The sequence below is a fragment of the Dermacentor variabilis genome, chromosome 1, assembly GCF_050947875.1.
Source record: "Dermacentor variabilis isolate Ectoservices chromosome 1, ASM5094787v1, whole genome shotgun sequence".
NCBI lineage: Eukaryota > Metazoa > Arthropoda > Arachnida > Ixodida > Ixodidae > Dermacentor > Dermacentor variabilis.
In genome coordinates this window covers 139655016-139680224 of record NC_134568.1, presented here as the reverse complement: position 1 = coordinate 139680224, position 25209 = coordinate 139655016, and the positions used below count along the sequence as shown (strand labels likewise).

The 25209-nt window shown below is 42.7% G+C and overlaps 2 protein-coding genes across 5 annotated transcripts in view; both read left to right on the top strand.

The window, feature by feature from the left end:
* The first annotated feature begins 1609 nt into the window (after nt 1–1609).
* On the top strand, nt 1610–5587 carry LOC142585389 (treslin-like). The gene has a single exon (XM_075696123.1). The coding sequence runs from the start codon at nt 1703–1705 to the stop codon at nt 5342–5344; it is 3642 nt and encodes a 1213-aa protein (XP_075552238.1). The 5' UTR covers nt 1610–1702; the 3' UTR covers nt 5345–5587.
* A 3411-nt stretch (nt 5588–8998) lies between these two features.
* Nucleotides 8999–25209, top strand: part of Nak (Numb-associated kinase) — a 125018-nt gene continuing 108807 nt past the window's right edge. For 2 of the 4 annotated variants that reach the window (XM_075696097.1, XM_075696090.1), the window contains exons 1-4: nt 9001–9753; nt 12699–12817; nt 16599–16704; nt 23550–23689. In XM_075696097.1, the coding sequence (XP_075552212.1) occupies nt 9627–9753; nt 12699–12817; nt 16599–16704; nt 23550–23689 (492 nt within the window). In that variant the 5' untranslated portion in view covers nt 9001–9626. Of the gene's footprint in view, nt 9754–12698; nt 12818–16598; nt 16705–23549; nt 23690–25209 lie in introns of all 4 variants that reach the window. The other 2 variants (XM_075696111.1, XM_075696104.1) reach the window with 2 other exon arrangements.

Genomic DNA, 25209 nt, shown 5'->3' with positions numbered 1-25209 from the left:
CGACCTCGACCGCTATCCCAAACAAAAATAAAGAATTATCACTCCCTACTCCATGTAAGAATGCGAAGAGCTAGCTGAAAGAATTAAATAAGCCTATCAAATAGGTCCCTCCTACCACCTAGGCCTAACGGGGGAGCCGCCAGACCTAGACAAAACCGGTACGTTTACTACTCCTACCAAGAATTCAAAATTTGCGCCCCTACTCCATGCAAAAGAAAACACTTCAAAACACTAGCTAATAAAGATAAAAGAGTACTTAGGTACGAACGAAGTCGCTGAAGCCTCGTGCACAGGAGCGTCCGCGAGCCACGACCAACCAAGACTCTCTCCTGGCTCGGTATTCAGTTGAACAGGTTATAACTAGCGCCACTCTGCTCGTACGTTCTTTCCCTAGCGGCAAAAGGGGCGAACTAGACCAGTAGTGCTGGAGGAGGGAGATCTGTGCAGGTGAGTTCAGTCAATGCCTAAAGTAAAGGAGGCATAGGTTCAGTAGGTCGTGGCTGATACGATCGTCAGTGGCGCCCCGTTACAGTGTACTAGAGAATCTAGTACACTGTAGGCGCCGTAACTCAATCTAGTACAGGCGCCGTAACTCACACAGAGCACGTCCGATCGCCATCAAGCCCGATCTGGATCAAAGTTCTCGATCACGATTGGCTCCCTACCGAAGCTTTCGCAAATGAGTCAATCGTGATCAATAATTTCGATCCCAATGGGGCTCGATTGCGACCGAAAGTGGTCACGTGACGTACGCCATTATAACGATACCTAGCAAGAAAACGGATGGCGGGTTTGTTGCTGCCCTTAAAATTTTCGAGAGGCAGCATAGGCGTCTGTGCAGTGCGAGTCCTACGGGACTTTACAAATGTAAATACTGTTGAACTCGTATGGGTCCCTGCCCATTCAGGGAATCAAGGGAATGAGGATCGTACTGGGTAGCCCGAGGTCTAATCAACCGGGAAGTGTGCCCCTCAGACTCGGTTCCCATGGATGAGGCACGGACGACATACCACGTACGAGATAACAAACTACTACAAGCAAAAAAAGCGAATCTACCCGCCGCCAAACGCAAGCCTCACGCGAGCGCAAGCCTCGATCCTGCGTCGACTCCAAACTAAGTCGTTCCCCAGCCCACACTGGCTGGCCATAATTACCAACGGGCAATGGAATCCATTATGTCAAAATTGCACAAATCAAACATTGGCTACTCAAAATCACATTCTTTGGGGGTGCGAGGGCTTACCCCTCCCAGGTCGCTCCTGCCAGCTCCCTCAGAACAGACGTGGGAGGAGCTGCTCAGAACGCCGGATGAAAAACTACAAAAAGCGCTCGTTGCCTGGGCCGAAAGGGTCGCTCCTTTCGATATAGCAGAATCTCAATATATTAAGTTGTTAACACTACCTTTAAAATTCGCGGAATTTCTCTCTCTCTCCCTCTTTCTCTCTATGCTTCTGTGTTTGTGCAATGTACGGTAAAGCATATGAGCCAAAGGCCCGTAGGATGAGCTACAAAATGCAAATCGGTGCCTTTTATTTGAAAAGGACGTGACGACTCGCTTTGTTATTAGTGGTGCCCCCGTTTTCAGAAAGCCGGCTGGCTGGCAACGTTGGATCACGAGTAGCCGACCATTTCTGTCATGGCTTGAACGGCGCGTTGTGTGTGATTGTACGAAGTTTACGAGTGATGTTTCTACTCGCGAAACATGTTTCAGTCGACGAAAGTAGTATTTTTGGTGGATGTGGCGTCGTTCTTCAGCCGCGAAGACCGACTAAATGTCGCTGACTACCAGCATGCCGTGAACGCGGTCAAATACTGTTGTCTGAAGTTTCTCACGCACTTCGGCACGCACAGGACACGGTGGGGCTACAAGTTTTACAATAGCAATGGCCTTGCCCGTCAGCGTATGGAGAAACGCCTCTTCTGCGAGTTTAATCTGGAAACATTCGAAGATTTCGAGGACGATCTCGTCAGGCGATTTGAACACTACAGGCAAGCATGCGATGCAATTGATCGCAGTGGTTCTTGCAACGTACCCGAAAAAGATCCCCCCTGCAGTGTGCTGCGTGCTGCACTAACGCAGATATTCTCCGAATACCAGTGGGACGCTCCTAGCCTTTCATCTCCCGTCAAGTGGAAATCAAGAAAACGCAAGAGAAACTGCGTAAGTGAAACTTGCGAAGGTGAGGAGGATGTAAACTACGTATTTAACATCTCGCCTTGCCCGCATACCGACAACGACATTGCCGCCTTCTTGGGCCGGCTGCCCACTGTCGATGGGGATGTTGCAGATGAAATTCTTCCTACCCATGTCCGTCGCCTGCTATTCGCCAACGCGTCAGCCAAGTTTTTCTGGATTGATACGACATCCCTGGAAGCCGCCGTTGACCACGGCACCACGGCTAGCCCCAAGCTTCGGAGTGCTATAACGGCTCTTGGCGGAGACGTTATATGCATAACGACACTTGTTGCTGCTGGAAGTGTTTGTCTAGGCCAAGACGGACGAGTAGCGACACAAGGGCCCCTTAGTGCTGTCCCTTTTTGTGATGTGGCTGACTTTTATTTTTCGACCACCATCGGGGTCAAGGCTCAACAGCAGATGACTCCCGTAGTGTATAACGGGACCCGCATTGGATCGGCTGTGCTGTGCCAGAATTCCTCCCGTGTGACTGAGGAGCGTGTCGCTGCGGAAGACTGGAAAGAGATACGGATATTGTGTAGGACAGGACAAGATGCTAAACTATGCATTTTTCAGTCCACTCAGGTACATATATTTCGCTGTGTTGGAACGAGTTTGCATACATACTCAAAGACTCCTGCCACTGCACTGAGCGAAATACTGTCCTGTCTTGTGAATGGCAACGGTGCACTTTTTGTTGAACTGTCATTCAATCACTCATGTCTCAGACACTTTGGTTTTCTGTTCCCCATAGACCACACTTCATTTTCTGTGCACATTGTTACAGAGCCAAACCTGTTGACACCAAAGGCATTGTTAGAAAATGCTGGTAGTGAATTTGCAGATGGTAACAGAGGTGTAATGGAACATATTGGCATCCTGCGGAGAAGTAGTGATCGTACACGTTTGGAAAAGCCCTTTGCAGCACATGTACTTGAAAGGTGGTTTGTTCCTGTTTCCATGGATTGTGTAACTGATGTTGGCAAAAAATGGGAACATTCCACCTCTCAAGACTGCATGCTCAGAATGCTGCGACGAGAGTACCAGACAAAATTCCCAGCCAGCAAGGGCAAGGGTGAACATCGCCTCATGAGTGATCAGCCCAAGCGACCAGTGTCTGCACTTAATATGCGGAGATGCCTTAGTGCCTCTTTTCCTGTTACGTCTGCATCAGAAGTCAACATTGAAAACGCTTCATTTAGCCAAACTGCACCCATTGCAACAGCTTGCTGTGATGTTGACCAACTTGTCATTCAGCTCAAGGAATGTTATGATGCTGCACTTGATGCAGAATTGCCAGTATCATTGTTAACATGTGCCCAGAACATTGTGAGTGTGGTCAAGCGGTTTGCTGAGAGTCAAGAAAGGGATTTAAGTAGTGGCGAAATTGCGTGCAAGGTGCTTAGGACTCACTTTACTTTGAGCTGTGTTCAGATTGCAGAGAAGTATGTGACCCTTAAAGATGATGATAGCTTCAAGCGCCGTGTTCGTGAATATCAGCTGCAAGCTCTGTTGGCATTGGAGGAGGAGGTGAACTTTCAACCAGCGGGCAATTGTGTGGAAAGAGTAACATCCCTGCTTCGAACACTTTCCTTTATCTACAACCCAGCATGTGCTAGTGAATTCTTGAAAGGTGTTGTGAGCAGCACCTATCTAGCAACCCTTAAAGACATTCTTATTGAGATTGGAGAGGAACTAAACATTCAGATTCTTTCCACCGAGCTTGACACTTCACTTGCTTCTGAAGGGGACCTTTTTCAGCTGGGATCTGTTCCCTCTCTGCAGTCACAGGAGTCTTATTTGTCAAGTATACCATCATCAATCATCTTACAGCGAGGTGCTGATAATGCTAATGCAGCAGAGAACAAAGCCTTAGCCAGAGTAGATCTCTCACAGCCACTAGCACTTGAAAAACGTCAAATTGTGGTTAAGCAGGCTTTCTCAAAGCACAGAGCAAATGATTCCAAAGTGTCAAGGAAACATTCAAAAAGGGTAAAGACAGAGGATGTACACAGTAATGAAAATGAAGTACATGCCAAAAAAAAGTCGCAAAGGGGCATAATTTCAACACCAAAAGCAAAGCGTCGCCATGTCCTAAAGACAACATTTGTACCAGAGACACCTCATGGAAAACAAGGACGAAAAGCTGTTCAGCGTCGGCAAGAGCTGCTGAGGCAAAAATGTAGTGTCACCATCACACTGCCAGTGGTAGAGGAAACTCCTGAAAAGAAACACTTCTCTCGACCAACAACTTCACAATCTCAAACCCCGGTTAAGTATGCTGCTGCAGAAATACTGAGCCATGCTGAAGTGCAGTGTGCTCAGAGCAGCATGACACCAAAGAGAAGCCTACGACCAAAGATGCTTTTTTCTCATGTGCAAGCAACACCCCCTGAGTGGAACAGTTCAGAATGCCTCTTCAGTTCTCCCGTTAGCAGTGTCTCTCCTGGTGTTGTTGAGCAGACACCCAAAAAATTTGTTTGCAGGGGCAATGAGGTACAGCCAGGAAATGACCCACAGTGTACCTTGACACCACGTAGAAGAGTTTCAAAGAAACTTCTGAGTTCTCCTTCAACACCAAAGTCAGCGCTTCATTGTGTCAGCATTGTTGATTCATCTCCAGCTGCCAAGAAAATGCTCTCAAAGTCGCCAATTGCCACTTTGAGAAGGCAAACATTGTTTCCAAAGGCTGAAACACCAAGACAGTTGTTCAGCATGAAGAGTCGTGAAAGCTCGCCGATTGTGGACTCTTTGGACATTGTTGTGGCAGCTCAGGCGAGCTCTGACGTCCAGTCATATTCCATCTCTGCAGAACAAATTCTACAAGCAGACAATGATGCCATGCTGACTGTAGCTTCTGCATCATCAGAAGCCTCAGTTAGCTCACCAGTGTTGCCAGAATGCACATCTCGCTTTACAAGGAGCAAATCGCGGGAAACAGGCCTTTCGCCACACGAACTGTTTGTGTTATCGCAGAGGAGCCCAGTGAAAAAGGAAAACCATGTGTCTAAGAAGAGAGGGAACAAAGCAGTGAACTGTGCTGTGCTAAAAGACAATGACCAAACTCCAAGGCAGTGTGTGACAAAAAAAATTTCTTACACTCCTCCTTCTGCATTGAGTTTGTTACACCTTACTAACTCTCCCATGCTGTTAAAAAAGAGCAAATGATTGTGATGCTGGGTTGTTTTAATTACTGCATTTATTTGGCTATCTGTACTTTTATCTTGAGTGCATACTGAGCTTGTTCTGAATGTCGTTGATGTTTTCATTTTTGCTGAAATAATGTAAGTATGTACAGAAAATGGGGTTCAGCTGACAGATCATTTTATACTTGAATCAGTGTCATTTATTGTACAGTGAAGAGTGGTGGACGAATGTCTGAAATAATCAAGGCCATTTTACGTAACCATGCACCTTTTTTGCCTTCTTTTCTTTGTGCCTGACGGATAGAACCAGGTCTATGATGGTTCTATTAGCAAATTGCAAGGCGAGGGTGAGATCAGGGATCTAGCCTTGAGTGACTGCTTCATTCCAGTTTTCAAGTGCAAGACTGCATGTTATTAGTGTCTTACAGAATAATTGAAATCTTGAAATTTGTGCTGTGTGCATATCACTTCAGGGTAACCATATGAAGTCAATGACCACTGACAGAAAACAGCATTGCATGTGTCGTGCAAAGGTTGTAGGTTCAGCCCCCACTGGCAGCAAATTGTCTTCCACATTTTTTCATTATAGCTAAGCTTTCTTAGCGAATCCTAACAAACTTTGCAAGAGATTACATGTTGCACAGATAACAATAAAGAAAGTTGTACACATGGCATTTAGTTTTATAGTATTTAAGTAACTGCTTCATGAAAGTTTTGCTTCACAGATGTTCCAACATGTGCATGAGATATGCATAATTCTTTATGTCTACATTTCGATTAAAACGTTTAATTTGTCTTATGCCTTGCTTGGCTTCATATGGTTACAAAATAATGAACAAATTAGCCCATCGGTTCCCCTGATTTTTGCTCATTACTTCAGGATAGTGTTGTACGCTGCTTTGAATTTGTACAAGGTAGCCATCTGCTTCTTGCAGGACACTTCTCTTCTTGAAACAGTCAAAATGAATACATAGATATACGCATGTTCAGATTCACCTGCCCGTGTTGTCTATGTACAGTTGAAACTCAGTTTAACAAAGTGATGACCACACTCGAATTATTTCATTAAATTGGGAAGTTCATAAAATTGAAAAAGGAATTTTTCGGTCCTTCCAAGTCTAAAATTGTAACGTAGTGATACACAAAAGCTACTGCGGCATTGTATTTGCTGCTAAACCAGCCATCTGTCACATAAACCATGAAATAACGAAAGCAACCACCACCACCACTCCGACCGAGACGTGTTGAGTCAGCTGTTCCGTGCATGGGTGCGGCGTGCAGCCTCGTCAAAATAGAGCTAGGGATGTGACCATGGCGTCTAGATGTTTTAACGCGATAGCTTTAGCGTGCATGCTCGAAGAAGAACCTGTCTGCATCAAAATGAGAAAGGAATCGCTTCTTTTTTACTCATTTATTTCAGGAAAAACTTCGTTAAATCGAGTTCGCCCAAGTTTGTTTCTTAGTTCGAGCTGATGATAACATTGAACCATATGGGTACCTACTGAGGAACGGAAATTTCTTTGTTAGATCGGGAACTTCCTAAAATCGGGTTTCGTTGGATCGCGCTTTAACTGTAGTTCTCATAAGTTAAGCTCAAAAAGTTGCTTGCACAAATGAAAATATGTACATAGTGTAAATGTGGATAGTGGAAATGTTTACAGATCTAGTGGCTGCCTGCTTTAGTATGTGCGTTGCACATATTAAGCAAAATCATGACATTAAGCAATCAGAATATGGTTGTAAATGTTGCGGGCATAACATAGTGATGTTACCAGTTACCAGTAGGTATCTTGTGCTGTCATATGAATTTGTCTGCATCATGTGCACAATTAAGCACTTTTCTTCCCTTGCTATGTACACTTGTCCACAGAAGTTTTGGAAACAAAGGTGCAGCAAAAAGGCCTCCTTACCCAGCCAGAAACAGCAGTATTGTGCCGTGTGTGTCTGTACACAAGCTAAAAGATGGCCTTTGCAATGCTTGGGTGTTTGTTTATAGGGCTAAGAAATTTGGCTGTTTCATAGTTGTCAAGTTGCAAGAACATCGCGTATACACTCCTTGCTAATGATTCTGGGCGTGGCATGGCTAAACGTGAGCAGGTAAATATGCTTTTCTCGTAAGTGTACCCCTTTCATTACATATCAGATGCACATAAATTTCTATTGAATTATATATATGTGTGCGTGTGTGTGGTATTCAAAATCACTAGGAAGCGAATACGGATGTTCGACCAATATATGATGTCAGATGAATGCACAACTATATAAAAGTGGCCTAATCATATTCTTGCTGCCAGTTTTTGAGAAAATTGCCACTAATATGATATCGGCTGTTGTGTCGTCGCAGATGATAAAGGAGAATGAAATAAGGGACCCTTATATAGTGCTTTAGGTGCTCGCTCGTGTCGTTGAGGAGATCGACCTACAGGCAATATGTTTATTTCACAGTGCAGTTCGTTATGTCTTGAAAGAAGGCTGATCCCTCCGATCAGATAACTCAATGCATTACCACGTGTGCTGCAGGCTTTCGCCTTCACGCGTTGTAGGAGTGCAACATCCTGCCAATTTTTTAAAACATGGAGCATATGTGCAATTTGGCCCATTCTGGTGGATTACCTGAAGAGGTGGAAATTAGATGATAAATCAGAATGTTGAGGTAGCTAATTATATTTTATAAAAAAAGAGTCAGTATTAACTTTTCAATGGTTTATTTCGGAACACATGTTCACATTTATAAATGTAAGCCGGGCAGTAATGTGTCTTAAGCAGAAATCCTGAGACTAGCAGTTTCAAAATAGTCAAGTTTCCCCCTTCCTCAAGAGGTTCGAATAACTGCAAAGCCAATGCACATTTTTATCCTGTTTTGGGGCTAAATATCTCGAAGGTTGTGATAGTCTAGGATTGTTAAATGACTCTATGACTGCTTGGCTTCATAAATAGTTAAAAAGTAAATTAGTGAATCCTTTAAATTAGCTACTTTGACATTGTGATTTCTCATGTAGGTAATCTCTGCCTCTTCAAGAAATCAAACTGGAGAAGCGCTACCGGCAGTTTTTATACAATCTGCTTGAACTGAAAAAAAAAAAAAAAACGGCAGAACTCATCCCACGGTAAATGCGACGTTAATGCGATTAGCGTTGAAACAATTTAGCGGCACAGTCTATTGCCACCATCGAAACACGTAATGTATGAGGCGTGTCCTGCAGCCGGGATTTTTGTGCTTCCCTCTAGACATACTGCGCCATCCAGCGCTGCCGCCGCGAAGTCTGCGCATTGCATTCGAGGTGCGAGGTGCGCGCGAACGCCAAGAATTGTTCTATCGCTGCTCGTGCGCATTTGTAGAGCAGCGCGCTAAAACACATATCCATTCTGGGGAATGGCTAAAAATGAGCAAACACCCAGTGGTCCAAGTTCTGTATTCGGGCACATACCCAGTATCACCAAGTTGTGGTGCGAAGGAGATTAGGTACAAACATCGCAAAGTGGGTGAAATTTCCAAAGAATGCTAATCGCATTAAAATGAAGTAACGTACGTGTAACATTCTAAAGCAAGTGCTCAAAAATTACCAGTACGGTGTACTACAAAAACGTCTTCACCGGTGAGAGTCAGTGCGTCAGTATATTTCCCGCGTGTTTTGTTTTATAATCCAGTGCGATGGCAGACAGCAGGAAGTGCGTCCTAGTGCGGCTTCCGCTCCCGGCGATCGGCGCCGCCATGATTACTATTTCCACTTGAATTACAAACATAAACAAGCTATTCCGAGGCCGTAGAGCATCACATTGCGCTCCGCGACGCAACACAAAAATAACCGCAGGGCATCTCGAATCTCGGTCCTGCTCGTAACCATGAGACATGACCCGGCGGAGCGTGCCGCCGCCGTGTCGAACGGAGACGTAACTGGAGATTGGCAGGGGGCAGCAGGCCGCTGACGCTGGCTGATTTTGAGGGGACTTTAGGCTTAGAGCGACAGCGACACTTTGCAGTAGGCAACGCTACGTCGGTTTCCTCGAGAACCGCATGGTCGCCCGCGTCGAGAACTTGACCGAACGTCAGGTAAAGAGCTGGCGCTGCTACGTCGCGCGGCGCGACGCCCCCAGTCGGATCATGCTCCCCTGAGATGCCTTATCTAGAGCACTGCGGCCCCAGTGTGAGCTGCTGTCGCAGCTATACCAGCTCGCGGACCTCGTAGCCGCGCTGAGCGGTCTTTTTCCTCGCGTGTGCAGTGACAAGAGGCTTATGTTTTAGCAACTTGGGGCAAATCTCGGCGCCGTTCTAGACGGGAACGTCGCGCCTGCTTGATTTCGAGATGAAGAAGCTCTTCTCGCGTTTCGAGAGGATTGACCAGGGCGCAGCTAGGGAAGCCAACAACTTTGTCGGAAAAGTTTTCACCGTGGGAAGGCACACCGTCACAGTTGAAGACGTGATTGCTGAAGGTGAGTCATGACTACTTTCCTCCGCCCACTTCCATTTTCTTGCCTTATTCTGCGTCAGCCCTGTGCTCAATGAGACGTTTGTTTAAACATCTGTTTTGTTCCCGGCAAGTAGCAAATGCGAAAGTCATTGCGACACCGAGGCGCAAACGCGAAACGGACCCGAACGGGAAGAAAGCGTGTGCTTCCCTGACAGGTGGCAGCTTGGGAGAATCTTTTTACTTCTGCGCTTCCGCTGATCGATTGAACCTCGCACTGCTGTCTGTCACACGTCGCAGCTTGCTGTGAGCAATGCCTGCCGATGCTTGAGCCCCAACGCGCACCTGCATTGCTTCGATGCGGAAAACGCAACTCGTTGCCTTCCGAGACTGCTTTATGTATTAAATCGGCCGTGCAGGATTTCTGAAACACTAGCACTTCTGCTGTTTATTTCGTGCACCTCGTATGACATCGTCAGTTGACATCCGTGCGAGTTTACCGCGGGTGAAATGTGAATGGGAGATGCAACGCCTCTTCTGAGATTAGTCACACATGTGGATGCGAGCACGAGTAGGGTGACCGGATACATTGTCACTGCGTTTGTGTCTGCTTTGAGAAATAAGAAGTTTGCAAGCGGCGCTGTGTCCCAGGCATGAGCCTTGAATTTCCAATGAGGATGCGGTGTGTCACAATGAGACCGCGCGCACACGGCAAAAACGGGGTCAACGAAAAGTGCTGGAGAGTTAATACTCCGCCCCTCAGACCCTGGGGGAAATGCAGTAGAAAAAAAAAAAAAATCATCTAAAGAATGTCTCGCGCTGCCGCAGTGCTGGTGCGGCCGGCCCATGAACGCCCGGTTTCTTTTAATTTGACGTCCTTCCTTTGATACACAGAAAAGCCCCTGCATTAAAATCCCTATCGCGTATACAATCGTTGCGAGAAAATCTGCATGTATAACGCTGGCAGCCATGCTTAGGCACATTTTCTGATATGTGCCGTTTTTGGTGCGTATAGAAAGTACTGTAGAGAGAATTTACCTTGCCTCTGTAAGAATTATACTTCCACACTTATTAACATTTCGTGGGAGTTGCATCCAAGAAGTACTTGAAAAGTTTTGTAATAACGTTTCAGGGTTCTTGCATTGACAGTTATGTATTCGAAAGCGTGCTGCCAGTGTGTTGTAGAAATGACGAGGTGCCAACATTGTTATTTTTAAAAAAATTGTGTTGTAAAGCACACACGAGTACCTTTCGTTAAACTTTTCGAATTTCGTGAATTTCGGCTAGCATGTCATTTTAGTTGCAAGTTGGCCTAGTATAGTACTGGTGCTAGTGCTGCCTTTCTGGCTTGAGCACACGGTGCAGAGCTCGCATATGCGAATTTTTCTTTTACTATTATTCCTAAAATTGATTCTATAAAAGGCTCCAAAATTTATACATTCTTGACCTGTGAATTTGGGCTGAAACCTGCTATGTTTCTGTATACAACATTGCGAATATGACATAAAGCTCTTGCTGAATGTCATTTTCAGTCGTCAACTTCATATAATTTTCTGGAAGTTTGTATCAAGTTGAAATTAGCTTTTACTCCTATAAATAGCTGGAAGGAGGCACTAATATTTTTGTTGCAAGAGTGCTTTGGGAATGAGTTACAGAGATTTTTTTGTGATATTTGATATGACTTGTTATTGTGTGCATGAAAAATTAAGCTAAAACTAGACAAGTGAACTATGCTTACAATGAAACAGAGCTGCTATTATCATGATCCAGATGAAAGACATTGGAGGACACTCTCACAATGCTGTAGAGTTACCCATTTCCTATTCCATGTGTACTTATCCTATACAAGTTGCAGTAAACACAATGCCTAAAGTGTGGTTTTTCATACTCTTGTCAAGGGCCAGGAATTCTACTACCAGGGGAAATTGTGAATTGCTGCAATTGGAGGGTTATTTAGGACCCCTGGAAAGGAGGAAATTGTTTTTGCTCGTAACCTCTGGTTGGGTAAAATATTTTATGCTTGTGGTTAGAGCTGCAGGATGTCAGAAAGCTAAATTGTCTGAGCCAAGAATTGGTGACTTAGTCCAGGTCTTCACTTTTCAATCATTATTAAAACTAACATTGTAAAACATTATGTAGTAATAATCATGTGAACCCATTCCAAAATGTTCACAAATTTTTGACACTGCAATAAGTTTTATGTGGTGTCCTAGTTCAAAGTAGTTTCTGTTTTTGTTGTGTGTGTGTGTGTGTGTGTGTGTGTGTGTGTGTGTGTGTGTGTGTGTGTGTGTGTGTGTGTGTGTGTGTGTGTGTGTGTGTGTGTGTGTGTGTGTGTGTGTGTGTGTGTGTGTGTGTGTGTGTGTGTGTGTGTGTGTGCACCTTTCATATGTAAAGTTTTTGCACTGGTTATGGTGGAATAACTTATTTTGTTTTGTTATAGTGTACGATTGTAAGAGGTGTCAGCAAGAATCTGGGGCATTTGAGAATTATAGTGTTTGAAGGGTCGAAATATTCTGAATGCTTGTATTGAAATTTGTATCCACGTGTGCAAAACATATTTATAAAAGTTACCATAGGCACGAAAAGATAACTATTGACTTAAGTTTTTATTATGGATGGACAATATTAAGTTCCAATATGATTGCACAAAATGTGAATACCAACCTATACGAAACACAAGCAATTGCACTCTAATGCCATGTGGTAGACCCTGAAATGACTGACTTTTTTTTTAACACTAAATTTACTGGAAATTTAAAAAGCTGTTGGGTTACTTTACCTCTCTCAACAAGTTATAATAGCACTTAGCATGCGCATGAAATGTCAGTTAAGGCATAGGAAGTTGTTTATTCAGCCAACATACTATACTATAGCTATTTTTCAATGTTCCATGTTTCAGTTTTGTTCCATGTTCAGTATACAAGGTTATGGGAATTGTTTTTCTCCCCCCCCCCCCTTTTTTTTTTTCAGGAGGCTTTGCCATCGTTTTTCTGGTGAAAGGATCTAACAATGTGCGGTATGCATTAAAGCGTATGTTTGTCAATGAGGAACATGGCCTGAATGTCTGCAAACGTGAAATACAGATTGCAGTAAGTTCGCATGGGAAACATGCTTTTGTGCTTGTTCAACAGTTCTATCTGGCAGATGTATGTTGTTACATTATCAACACAATGTCTAATGTAGCCATACAATAGCGCTGCCATGCACCGTATTTCGGTACGCATGCGACATATATGCAGCAGCACTTATTTGTCAGTGGTAGAGTAGTTGGTATTTTGAGGAATTACAATAAGTAAATGGACTATTTATATGTGAAGTAGTGAAGCTTTATGCATGCAGGAAAGGCTATGTCAATGCCATGTTTGCAAGGATCCTTTCATTTTTGTGAAACTTCGTTAATGTTAACAGGCACAGTGAGCATCATTAGTGCACTCTTGTTAAATTGTTTACAATGCTAAGGTGGCTGATTAGTCTAGATTTTTGCAAAGTTTGGTGCTTGTTTACCCCTTCAACTGCAGTACAAAACACTTTGCCATTAGCACCTCACCGCTTTACACAAAATTGGCGTATTAATTGGCACAAATCTGTTGTATGTGAACCATACGTTTTCTTACAACCATATGAGTGCTGTTACTTGGACTTTGAATGTACTCCAAAATATTGGACGTGGCAGCGCTGTACTGCTACTTGTTTATTGTCTTTAGACTGTGGCTGTACTTTATTCAGATTTTGATTATTTTTACTTTATTTTGTTTTTAAGCCCCGCATGTTAGATTCTTTGTGTACTGGCTTGAAGAGCATCCATAACTTGAGCGCTTTAACCTTTCAGGCCTTGATTATGAGTGCATGGCTGGAAAAAAAAATTACTCCTTTGGTGTGAAGTCATCTCGAATCAAACAGGAGATGAAAAATACCAACCGAACGCTGGAGACCTTATGACTTTGTGAATTTGATTGCATGATTCCAATTAGAATCAGTACGGTTACATGGTACCTAAATTAGAACATTATTGCACCTAAATAGCTGATAAGAAATGGTCAAATCTTGAAAGCCTGTCATACATGGTATGTGTATTAGGGGCCATATTGCTGGTGCTATTTACGTGAAACTGTTGACTCTCTCGACTGAACATGTTTTTTATTGAATCAGCAACAGTGCTCAAAACTGCCTGTTGCAAACATCCATTGCTTTGATAGTTCCCATTTGGAAAGATGCATAGAAGGTGCCTGAAATGGGGCCTAAGTTCAGACGTTGATGTGACATAAAAATTATAAAGTTAACTTGAAAAGATACCATGGGGCTACATAGATAAAAGCATGCTGTAAAGGATGGTTTGCTATATGGTTTGCGTATAACATATCTGTGGATGTGCCTTGCTTGTGAAATTTCTAACGTTAAAGGTTCCCTGAAACGGTTCGGACAAATTTTGTAGACACGTATGGTACAGCTGCAGTTAATAAATCGCACTGCAATTTGTGTGAAACGTCTCATATTAAGAGAGCTACAGATGATTACAAGTTACCCTCCTCCATAGCCATGCATTTTCTCCTCAACTCGTTCGCCAAGTGATCAAGGCTAAGCTCTGCCTTCACTGCCTCTGCATCATGATGGTATGTCATGTCATCTACTTCCGGTTGACTAGGAGCGAGTGAACGAAGCCTCTCCAGCTCTCTGCCAGCTGCCTTGCAGTCAATCCCAAGCAAGAGCTATCGACGCAACGTGTGTTGCGAGCATTTCTGTCTCAGCGGTGAGCGTGTCCGGTATTCCGGTAACCTCAGGCGAGATGGGCATTTTGACGGATGGGTGGAGGCATAAACTCAAGCTGATGGAGGAGCCTTGGTATAGACGTAAGCGAGCGGCCTGATTGGTCTGCATGGCCCAGCCACCTGGCGGAGCAGAGCTTAACCAGCCAACCAAAGAGCTAATATTGCTCTAACCAAATTTAAAACATTTTACATTTACAAAAACGTGTTCACGATTAGTGATTACGCTCCTGTGGAAAATTTACACCAGCAGCAAAGTAGAATACACTTGGTTACTGCTACTGTGTTTGGTTGAGCTCTGTGCCACCAGGTGGCTGCACCATGCAGGCCGTTCACGTTTGTGCCCCTATTCATCCCGTAAAACTGCACGGTAAAACGGCCAGGCCCAGTCTGTTTGCGCTTGCGTTTACCAGAATACCGGACACGCGAAACACTATTGTGGTAGTGATCCTCTGGCGTAAAGTGAGTGACGGCTGCAAACGTGCAAATCCTGGCTCTGATCGGATAGTGACAGTCCGATCCGCTGCAGCCACTCCACTTGTCTGCTGCCTTGCAGATGCACGCGATGTCGCAGCTTCACATATTGCCAGTCGCTACGTTTGCCACCCACAACGTAACAAGGGCGAGCCATGGCGCTTGTGAAAAAGATCGAGACTAACGCTGACCACGGAGCTCTTGTCAACATGGAGCATGTTGTAACACAAGCAGAAGACATTGCTTTATGCTGGAAGTGCAGTGAGAAATTGCCCATGTGCTTTCTCTTTCTGTTACTTTATTTTTATAGAAATAAATTAACTAGCATTACAACTATTACAAACAACATTTGTTCATCATTAAGTTGGGAAAAATATTGATGATGCACCCTGGGCAGCCAGTCGGATAGCTTGCCGTACTAGCGTCATTAGGGCAATTTACGTCAAATGGTTAGGGGTGGCTGAAAATTCACCCGAGTGGTGTGCTGTAATTGGCAGCGATGTAAAATTTTAAAACCTTATAATAAATTACACGCATTAAGCGGAGCACTTAGATGCATCAAGTGATGATCAGAGGGACCTACTGTAACGACTCACTACTTTGGTACAAAATCATCAAGACCGTTTCAGGGTCTCTTTAATGAGAGGAGTTCATCTCATGTCTCATCCCTTTGCTTGTTTGTTTGACGTCCTGTTGACTTAGTGGTTGAACTCGCATTTTTATGTAGCTTAACCTTTATGTGCTGTGCTTCGGCATAATCATCTGACCGCCGATGTACACTCCTGGCCTTGCTTGAGACAGTTTTTGAATAGGAAACATCCACAGACTGGTTGCACAATCTTCTCAGAAGTTTGTTAAACTAAAATTTTATGGTAGGTTTTGTTTTTATACGACAAATCGTGCAACAAACCCTATCTATTCATGTTGCTTGTCTCATTTTCTGACATGGCAGTCGCGTACAGAAAGCCTACTCATTTTTTGAACGATGCAGCAATTCAAGAACCTCTTGTGAGCTCCCATTCAGAACATTTTGATGTTCATCACAAGGTGCTTTCAAGGGACAATGACTACAGAGAAGCCATGCTGCCTGACACACTAATTATCTAATTAGATCATTGATTAGCATACATTGCAATTTTTATTAAATTTTCATATTAACAATTATGTAAAATGTTCATAGATATATCATCAGTAAATAGCATTTGAATTTAAAGCCTTGTAATGAGTTACTTGGTCTAGTTGAATTTATTACTCTTCTGAAAAACATCTGGCACCCAAAGGGTTAAACACTCCAAATATATTGTAGGCAGTTTTTCTATAATTTTTTTTCTGGTAATTTGTGTTTTCCGTTATGATGCCTCTAAGGCTCTGGCGTATGTACTGCTGCTGCTGCTGAGCTCTAAGTTGAGGGTTCAATACCTGGCTGTGGTTGCCTTATTCCAATGTGGGCTGAATGCAAGAATGCTTGTTTACTTAAATTTAAGGACACTGAACATTAAGGATTCCGGTCCGTTGACATCGATTCGGGCTCCACACAAGTGTATGATAGCCCCTGTGTTGATTTGGAATGTCAAACTCAATCAGTCAATCAATCAATCAATCAATGCTATAATTGCTTGTGCTCATCTTACAGAGTAATCTGAGCGGCCACAAGAACATAATTGGCTTTGTGGATTCTGTTATCAACCATGTTGGTGGTGGCGTCTATGAGGTCCTCATGCTCATGCACTACTACAAAGGTCAGTCTGTTTATTGTGAAATTGCATCTTTTACCACAGCTTAGCTTGAACAAAGAATACGGCACTCCTACTCTTTTCTCAGCAATAAACAAATCATCAGTATTGTACGAGCTAATGAAAGTGTTTCTTGCCAGTTTTGGGGAAATTTGTTTTTTTTTTTTTATGAAACAGCATCACTGTTTCAGTTTGAAAACCTGCCATTCTTATGTGAAAATTACCAGAAAATTGTGAGCGAATGCATTTTTCTGCTTAATCCTACACTGTCAGTAAAATGGGGATTGTAGCGGACCCTGTCACCTTTGTGTATGTGTTTGCCTATTATACCATCCCTGCTCCTCTCTTTTGCATCTTCAGTGGGATGGAGCGATGGCTGCACTATCACTCATCCATCGCTCCAGCCTGGAAGGTCTACTGGGCAGACTCTTTCTTGACGAGAATTATATCCTCGTTCTTCCGGCCATGCTCAGCTAAACCGCGAGAATGGCCTGTTGAAGTACAGCCACACACGTGCAGAATGCATGGCACTGCTACTCAGATTAGCATTCAGGAAAGAGCAGCTGGATTCACTGGACCTCCCGGGGATAGAACAACAGGTCAGTGACAGCCGAGCTGTCACTTGGTCCTGTTCTGGGTGGAAAGGGGCAGGGGTGGAATACGCAGACATCCACACGAAGCTGTGTGCACCGCAAATGTCACCAATGCCAATCTTGAAACTGGCTCACTGTGGTTTTCATAAGAAAGGTTTGTTCAGAGGAGCCAAGTATTGAAAACTGCTCCTCCACAATTTCGTTTCCCTTTAACGAACTGCTTTAATACCCTGGCCACTGTAGCCAGCAAAAGTAAATGACATCAAAATGGCACCAAGCAACTCTTATAAGAATGCTTTGAAAAGAAGTTTTTATTTTTTGTGAAGTAGTCGTGCCATATAAGTCATGAACTGAACTAGCCGAATTAAGTAGAGCATGAATTTGTTTCTACATTCGCCAGTGTTTGTGACACTGCTGTGATTCATGCTCAGATACCAGAGTGTTCCACTACAGTGTGTTTAAATGTAGCTGCCCAGTGACTGCACATAGTAGTCTGAAATAAAACCCAGGAAGCACTTTTTTCTCGTGTTTTACCTTCTGCAAGAGGCTTTCACACACACCCGTAATAACGGAGAGAGGAAATTGAGTGCCTTCGAATTGGCTAATCTGATTACTAAAACCTGTAACAAGATTGAGCTCGCATGACTCCATTAATGCCAAATTGAGGCATGCATGAGCTATTACCCTCTGATCAGCTTAGAATGTACTCTGTCAAATGGTAGAAGGCTTTTCTTAGTCCTTGGGTCATACATCCAGCACATGTAGGGCTTCTTAAAGCTAAGTTTAAGGTCCAGAAATTGAATTGAGTTATTCTGTGGGCAATTCCCAGGTTAAATCTAGTCCACCAGACTCTGTCAAGAAGGTGTTAGTTAAATCTTGGTACAGGTTTTAGTAATCGGATTAGTCGATTCAAAGGTGCTCGATTTCTTCCCTCTGGTATTACGGGTGTATGCGAAAGCCTCTTGCAGAAGGTAAAATACTGGAAAAAAGTGCGGAAGTCAAAAGGAAAAACGAACACACACATAATTCCGTACGTACATAAGCTGTCCCGCAATATAAAGAAGGTCGCAGCCAGATACGATGTGCGCATTGTTTTCTGCCCCATGCAGATTGGCCAAAATTTTTGCTTTGATGGTGAATAAGCTGCCGGCTACATGCTCCAAGAAGCAGGTCACAAGCTACACCGATTGTGTTAGCGATGTCGTTTACAATATTCCTCTGAAGTTTGGCAAGGTGTATATTGTACAGACGGGACGATGCTTCAATGATCCAACGAGGGAGCACCGGTTGGCGGTCGACAGCAACATCGGCAGCCACTTGGCAGACCACTGCAAGTGCTGTGGCTGTGTGCCACACTTTGACAAAATGACCTTTCTTAGGAAAGCAAGAAACCGCACTAAAATGGAGATAGCCGAGGCTTTCTTCATAGAAAGAGCAGGAATAAGTGTTTTAGCACGCCGTCACTAGTATTAAGTCACTAAGAAATGTCATTCATAAATGATAGCCTGTAATTGCCGCTGAGATTAGAACGTGCAGCTGCCATATTTGGTTGGATTCTCAAGTTATGCCGGTAATGCATGCGTGCTCATATGTACCTGCCATGATAATTCAGTGCAGATCACTAACCTACGAGCAGTGTTAACTCCTATCACCCTTGCTTATCTCTACTGGGATTAGTTTTCACTTAACTTTCGTGTGTAACCTTACGTGGGTTCTGGTGAATAAACATATGGAAGTTGGCGCCCGTATGTGTCGTTTGTGTCTCACCTTGTCCTCGTCTGCTTAGCGCCGTAACCTTTGTTTTTAAGATATCTGATTTGCTTGTAATCAAGCTAATGATTTAGTGATAGACAGTGCATTTACCTACTGAGCACAGTAGAGGCAGCATTGGACATTATAAGCTTTTTAATAAAGTGAAATGTGTATTGGTATACTCACCAAAACATGTCTGAACATGTAGTAAATGAGTATGTCCAAACTAAAATGAATTGGGCTTTGCAACATTCACTGTGATTATTTCTGCTAGAAAGACAGCTGGAACATGTATCTAGTCTTGATTTATGTGAACCTTCTAACCCTGGAAGCAAAAACGGCAGTTATTATTGTGAGAAAGTTCTCATGTTAAAACAACAGGACTCCCGAAAGACTGGTGTCTCTTGTATTCTTGTTTGCCATACTTTCACAGTGAAGGTAAAAACATTTCTGATTCTTGCACAGTATGGTGAAAGAGCAGTTTCTACTGCAAGCTTCAAAGTTGATGGCCCTTGTGTCTTGTAGGGCCAGCAGTGGTGCCATTACACATTAGTGTGCATTTACTGAAAGCTGGACGAGTTGGTTCCTTGTATAAAGTCATTCCATGCCAAGTGCTCCAGACAAATTACTCAAGTACAGTTCTAGGACAGTTTTCACTAACTATTTGTCGTATTAGCATTTAATGTGCTATATTATTTCCTCCATTGCTGATCTATTGATACTGCAGTGCATTTTTTCATTTGACTGCATACTTTGCTATATGTTTAAAATACCTTCAATGCTGTAATTCATGTTAAAATTTGTGGAATTCGTGCGAATAGGCAGATAATTGTTTGTTCAATTTTCACCACGTATGTACTGCTGCTGAATGCGTCCGCACACTGTAGGGGTTGACAGGTTCACCAAGCTGCTCGTGCAGCTTTTTTCCACGGCTCTCCCCAAGTGATAACGAGATATAGTCAATTCAGTTTAAATCAGTAGTAGTTTTACCAGTAAGAAATGGCCAATTTGGTAGGTTTTGGAAACATTTAGGACTCTCAATTAATGTTTCCCTAATAAAATTGCCTATAAACACTACTACATGTTGAAAAAGCTGTTTAAGGGTTCTAGAGGCAAGGTTGTGAAGAGCTACACACCAGATAACCTTTAGAATAATTTTCTTCTGGCACCATGTTCCATCTGCATCAGCAAAGTATGTCATGTGATGAGAAACTTTTTTCAACAAAAATATTTTGGGTAAAGACTGGTGCAAAACCATCAGTAGCCATGTTCTTTTAGAAGAAAGTCTGAGATGGGCAAGCTACACATCTGGGAGACTGGCCCAATCTCAAACATGTCAACAGTCTTCACATGTCAATTTTTTTTTTTAGCTGCAAAGTTTACTTTTATAGGATATTAAAAAGACCCTTTTGTAGCACTCTGCTACAGCAAGGCAGATAGCAATATTTTCTGTGTATAGCTGAACTTAATATGCTGTTTAGTGCTCCTTAATCCTGTGCCATCATGTAGTGTTTTCTGCCTTCTGCAAGGTAAATTTTACCGACTCTCTGTGTGCATTATATACTATATCAAACTGGTGTTTTACTTTTTGGTAGGTTAGGTTAGATAAGGATATTTGTGAAAAGTTGGGTAGACATATGGAATACTAAATATGTTGTCATTTGAATGAAAGGCATTAGAAAACAATGCAATCGACACTATATTGTGAGCAAGAATTTACTCTGAAAACCTGTAATGTTGTTTGCAGCAGGAAGTCCAGGTGACTGAGTAGTCTAGATAGGTATGCGGGTAATAAAACAAAGCGCTATGTGCAACTAGGTGCACGTGGAGAGTTTGGCTTCTTATGCACTAATGCAAGGTGTAAAATGATTTGTGTAACATGTAAATGTAATACTGGAATGTCATATGCATGTGCCACTTTAGTAAAGCTAGCATGGTGAAGAGAGGTGCCGAGGAAGCCAGGCATTCTTTAATGTACATAACATCGCACCTCTTCAGGCAAAGTTAAACGAAGGCACTGCTAATTAGATTGGTGCAAGTGATTGTGTAATAAGCTTGCTGCACCACATGCTAGCTCACTAATTGGTGCTCATTTTTTGCAACAATGCTCCCTGCAGAAGGGCCATTTGGGTGATTGCAGGACTACTTCTGGCCAAGTTAACACTGCACATTTCAAGTGACAAGTATACTGTTGACACTTGAAAAGGCCCTTCTGCTTGAAGCTCCCAATTAGCCCCGAGAACGAACTACAGGGGCACTTTGAGCACTGCTTGCGTGACGTCAGGGCATGGACTCGCGCCTGTCTGCTGCAGTTAGGGCGGAGTCCGGGCACCTTCTGCTCTGTTTTCGTTTGTTCGCTCTCGATCCCTCTGCTTGTATACTTATGGTGGTCGTCTGAAATATACTTTTTCCGAGTCTTCGTTTGCGAAAATTTATTCAAAGAGCTTATTTCTTAGACGACAATGCTGTTGTCAAAGGGAATGCTGCAGTGCCAGCTGAAGGAGTGCAGACCAGCCCATTGCAGGTTTTTCATGCACGGATTGACAACTACAAAAACATAGCATATAAGAATCCAGTTATGATACCATACCTGCCTGGATGCAAAAAGAATGTCACAAATGCAGCTATATATGACTTCTACAACAGTTACCTTGATTTTAATCCGCTAAAACAGGTTTGCTCACGACGAGTAGTTTATGGTATAATATGGATTTTTTGCATTTCTTCACATAAACGCTCGGCAGTAACACAGGGACTTAACACTGCAGTTTAGATTCTACATGCACCACTTGCTTCTTTAACTGCTTCTCAAAATTAGGGGGTTATTCATGTGTTTATTTTAGGTGCCGGTAATTTGACTTGAAGCTAATGAAGGCTTAGAACTATTTGCAGAATACGAAAACGAATGCACCAATATATATTTCCTTTTCCACGCTACATGTTCAACTCACTTGAGCAATTTACTGGTGTCTGTTGCTTGAGTATATACCTCACGAATCTGTTTGGCGAACTGACACACTCTGGCTCGGCCCGAAATTTTTTGTGAAATATATCTTTTGGACCGTATGACTGCAGCCATAAAGAAGCCGAAATGTCATTCATTAGTAGTATGGGTCATATTGAAGATATCATAATTCCCCGGAGGAGGGTCAAAAATCAAGTGAAATATGTGAGACTTGTGGTGTCTTCTTTATGAAGGTTTGCAACTTTTTTTTTTATGTACTGACAAAGCTAATAGTTCTCCCTTTGTATAATTAAACACTGGATCGAGACATGGTGAGGCAGAAGGTGCTTGAATTTTCCTTTTCTAGGCACCCTAAGCTGAGCTGTAGTACCTCGAGTATACTTAAGCATTGTAATTGGCTCTGTAAAAAACTGCTTCATGGTTTCAATTTGAAGTTGTAGTGAACTGATCAGTTTTGCGAACAAATGCATGCTTCACCATAACAACAGTCGGTTGCTACCGTTGTGTGAGGGGCGTGCCATATATTCAATAAAGTCTACTGAGGGCCACCATGAAGCATTTCATCGCTTGAAGCTGATTGGCTCTCGATTTTAACCACAAAACTTTTCTTTCAGGTGATTGCTACTATGGTATTTGTGAATTAAGCATGTTAATACTCTACATGATGCGCCGTCATGTTAGCAGCCATAAGCAATTCGTTTTATGGGGGCTTGTTTCAGAGAGTGGAGAAAGTAGCAGCGAACTTTTTCATACGAAATGGCTGCCTAACTTTTTCTTTTATGCATTGATCAAGTGGCCATATTTGAATAGAACAACTCACCAGAGTAATAAGAATCATGATGACAACTTCGCTGGGCAGTGTCTTTCCAACATGGATGACATGTTGACACCAAATACCAAGATTTTTCTTCCTTGTAAAATGCAACGTCTCTCATAGCTAAGTACTAAGGAAATGTTAAGTGTTTAGCAAAGCATCATACACAACTTTGCTTGTTTAATTTTGCAGACATTCATTTTACACAAAATTTATGGATAGGCACGGCGCATATATGCATTACAAAACCAGTAGACCCCTTCAATGCTACATAGCTCGTGATATCTAAGCCGCAAATTTTCTCGACTCATGCGCTTCTGAAGAAGAAACTGTGGTTCAGGCATTGCAGCAGAAAGAAGCCTGCATATCCTTCAATAAGTATGGCTTGAGCTACTTATACCCCAAGCATACATGAAGAGAACAAGCGCACGTGGCAGTCGAGCGAGCCGGAGCCAGCGGCGTCCTGGCCATGATGTCACTCGCGAGAGGGCACAACTCCAAGTTCTCACCGCTAATAACCTTAATTAGTATAGCTACACCATATTATTTGACCTGAAGGAACACTCTGACATCTTGATATTTAAATTCTTAACTTTCATATGAATTGAATAAGAGATAGTGTTTGATTTATATTAAAAATTAATATTTGCATAATCTTGTATGCTTATCTGATGGTCTTGCCAAGTTTGTGCAGATCCTGTGTGAAATGAATGGCCATTTTGTGCAGGGCATGTGCTGCAGCTGATGAATGAGAAGCTCCACACCGGATTCTCAGAGCAGGAAGTTCTCAAGATCTTCTGTGACATTTGTGAGGCGGTGTCAAGGCTGCACCATTGTCAGACACCCATTGTGCACAGGGACCTCAAGGTGGTCTTTACTGTCTTGCTTTCTTTAGTGTCTAATCATTGAGGTTATTTGATGCAGCTTTGGTCTTTCGGAACGAATGATATTTTACTTATTTATTTATAGATACTGCAATCTCTATCATGTGATCATAGCAAGGTGGTACAGCTTAGTAAGCGGAATACAACAAAAAGAAGAGCATACATGTGAGGCAGGTCATTTTACATACAGATACACACATCACTGTAAGTGAGGGTTAAGTGCTGTACTGAGTTGAACAATGTTTAGCATCGCTGGGTTGTCAAATATTATGCAAGTATTATACTGCTCTTCATGCAGCCTTACTTGCGAAAACTTCTAAACGCAAGAGCGTATAGGTGCTTTAGAGCAGGCCTTGCTTTGTTTTTGACCTTGATATGTGGCCGTCCAATGCCTCCATAGCCTGGCTTCTATAGCTAAGTAACTTGAGATAGGAAAACTGTCATCTGGGGTGTCGAGTGTATTCATATTGTAGTTACCTTTAGGGTGGCATGCTTTTTCGTGATGAGTGATTGTAGAAGGTGCTGTGAATGGTGCACAGCAGCTTTCCAGGAGTAAAATCTGATAAAGAGGAAGGGGTTCTTTAAACTTTCAAGCAGTCGAGATCGATGTCAACGTCTTTGGGCTACTGCAGCCTACTCCAATCATTTTTTTTGTTTGCCTTGTATTTTGTGACCTTGAATGTTGTGTAAACGAGTTTAGCACAGGTCAGTGCATAATGTTAGTTGTCCTCTAGTCTGACACAAACATGTTCACAATAATTCTAGCACTGTGCACTGATTAATTTCCAAAATTGCTTGACATGGGTGTTGCATCATATAATGGATGAAATTGAGGGTGTGCTAATGTTAATTTGGGTCTCTGTTGAATATGAATCATGGCAATAATACTTGACTCTTCCTTTTTTATTTGGGCAGCTTGCCTTGCAGCATAGATGTACATGAAAATAAGTGTGGAGGCCCTCCTTCTGCAAAATTGCAGTAGTAATTTAACACAAGTAAAATATTTTCGAATTATATCATTCAGTTCTATACACAGGTGCTGTATATAGTTTTTTTACACATTAACAGAATTAAAAGAAAATCGCCTGTGGCATAAGCACAAATCTAACTTATGGAACTGGATTACTTGAAGTGGACATCAGTTACAGTGGAAATCAAAATACATAATTCACTGATTAACAAAGCTTAACTAATTAACTTTAAATTAATTACTTCAGTGCACATACTGCAATACACGGATTGGAGCCAGTAATTTCACAAGGCACATCCACTTGGAACGAATTTTAAAACCAGCACCAGTTTTGTAATAAGTGCTGTCAAACTTGTGATAGAAATGCGCTGTTGTTCCACTTACTTTATCAACAAAACACCTTTTTGCGCATTGAAGCTAAAAAATTACTGTAACACCAAGGCATTTCATCACAAACTTGTGGGAAGTCATATCTCAAGACTGGTGTCATCCTCAGAATTTGTTCCAAGTGGATATGATTTTTTAGTCACCAG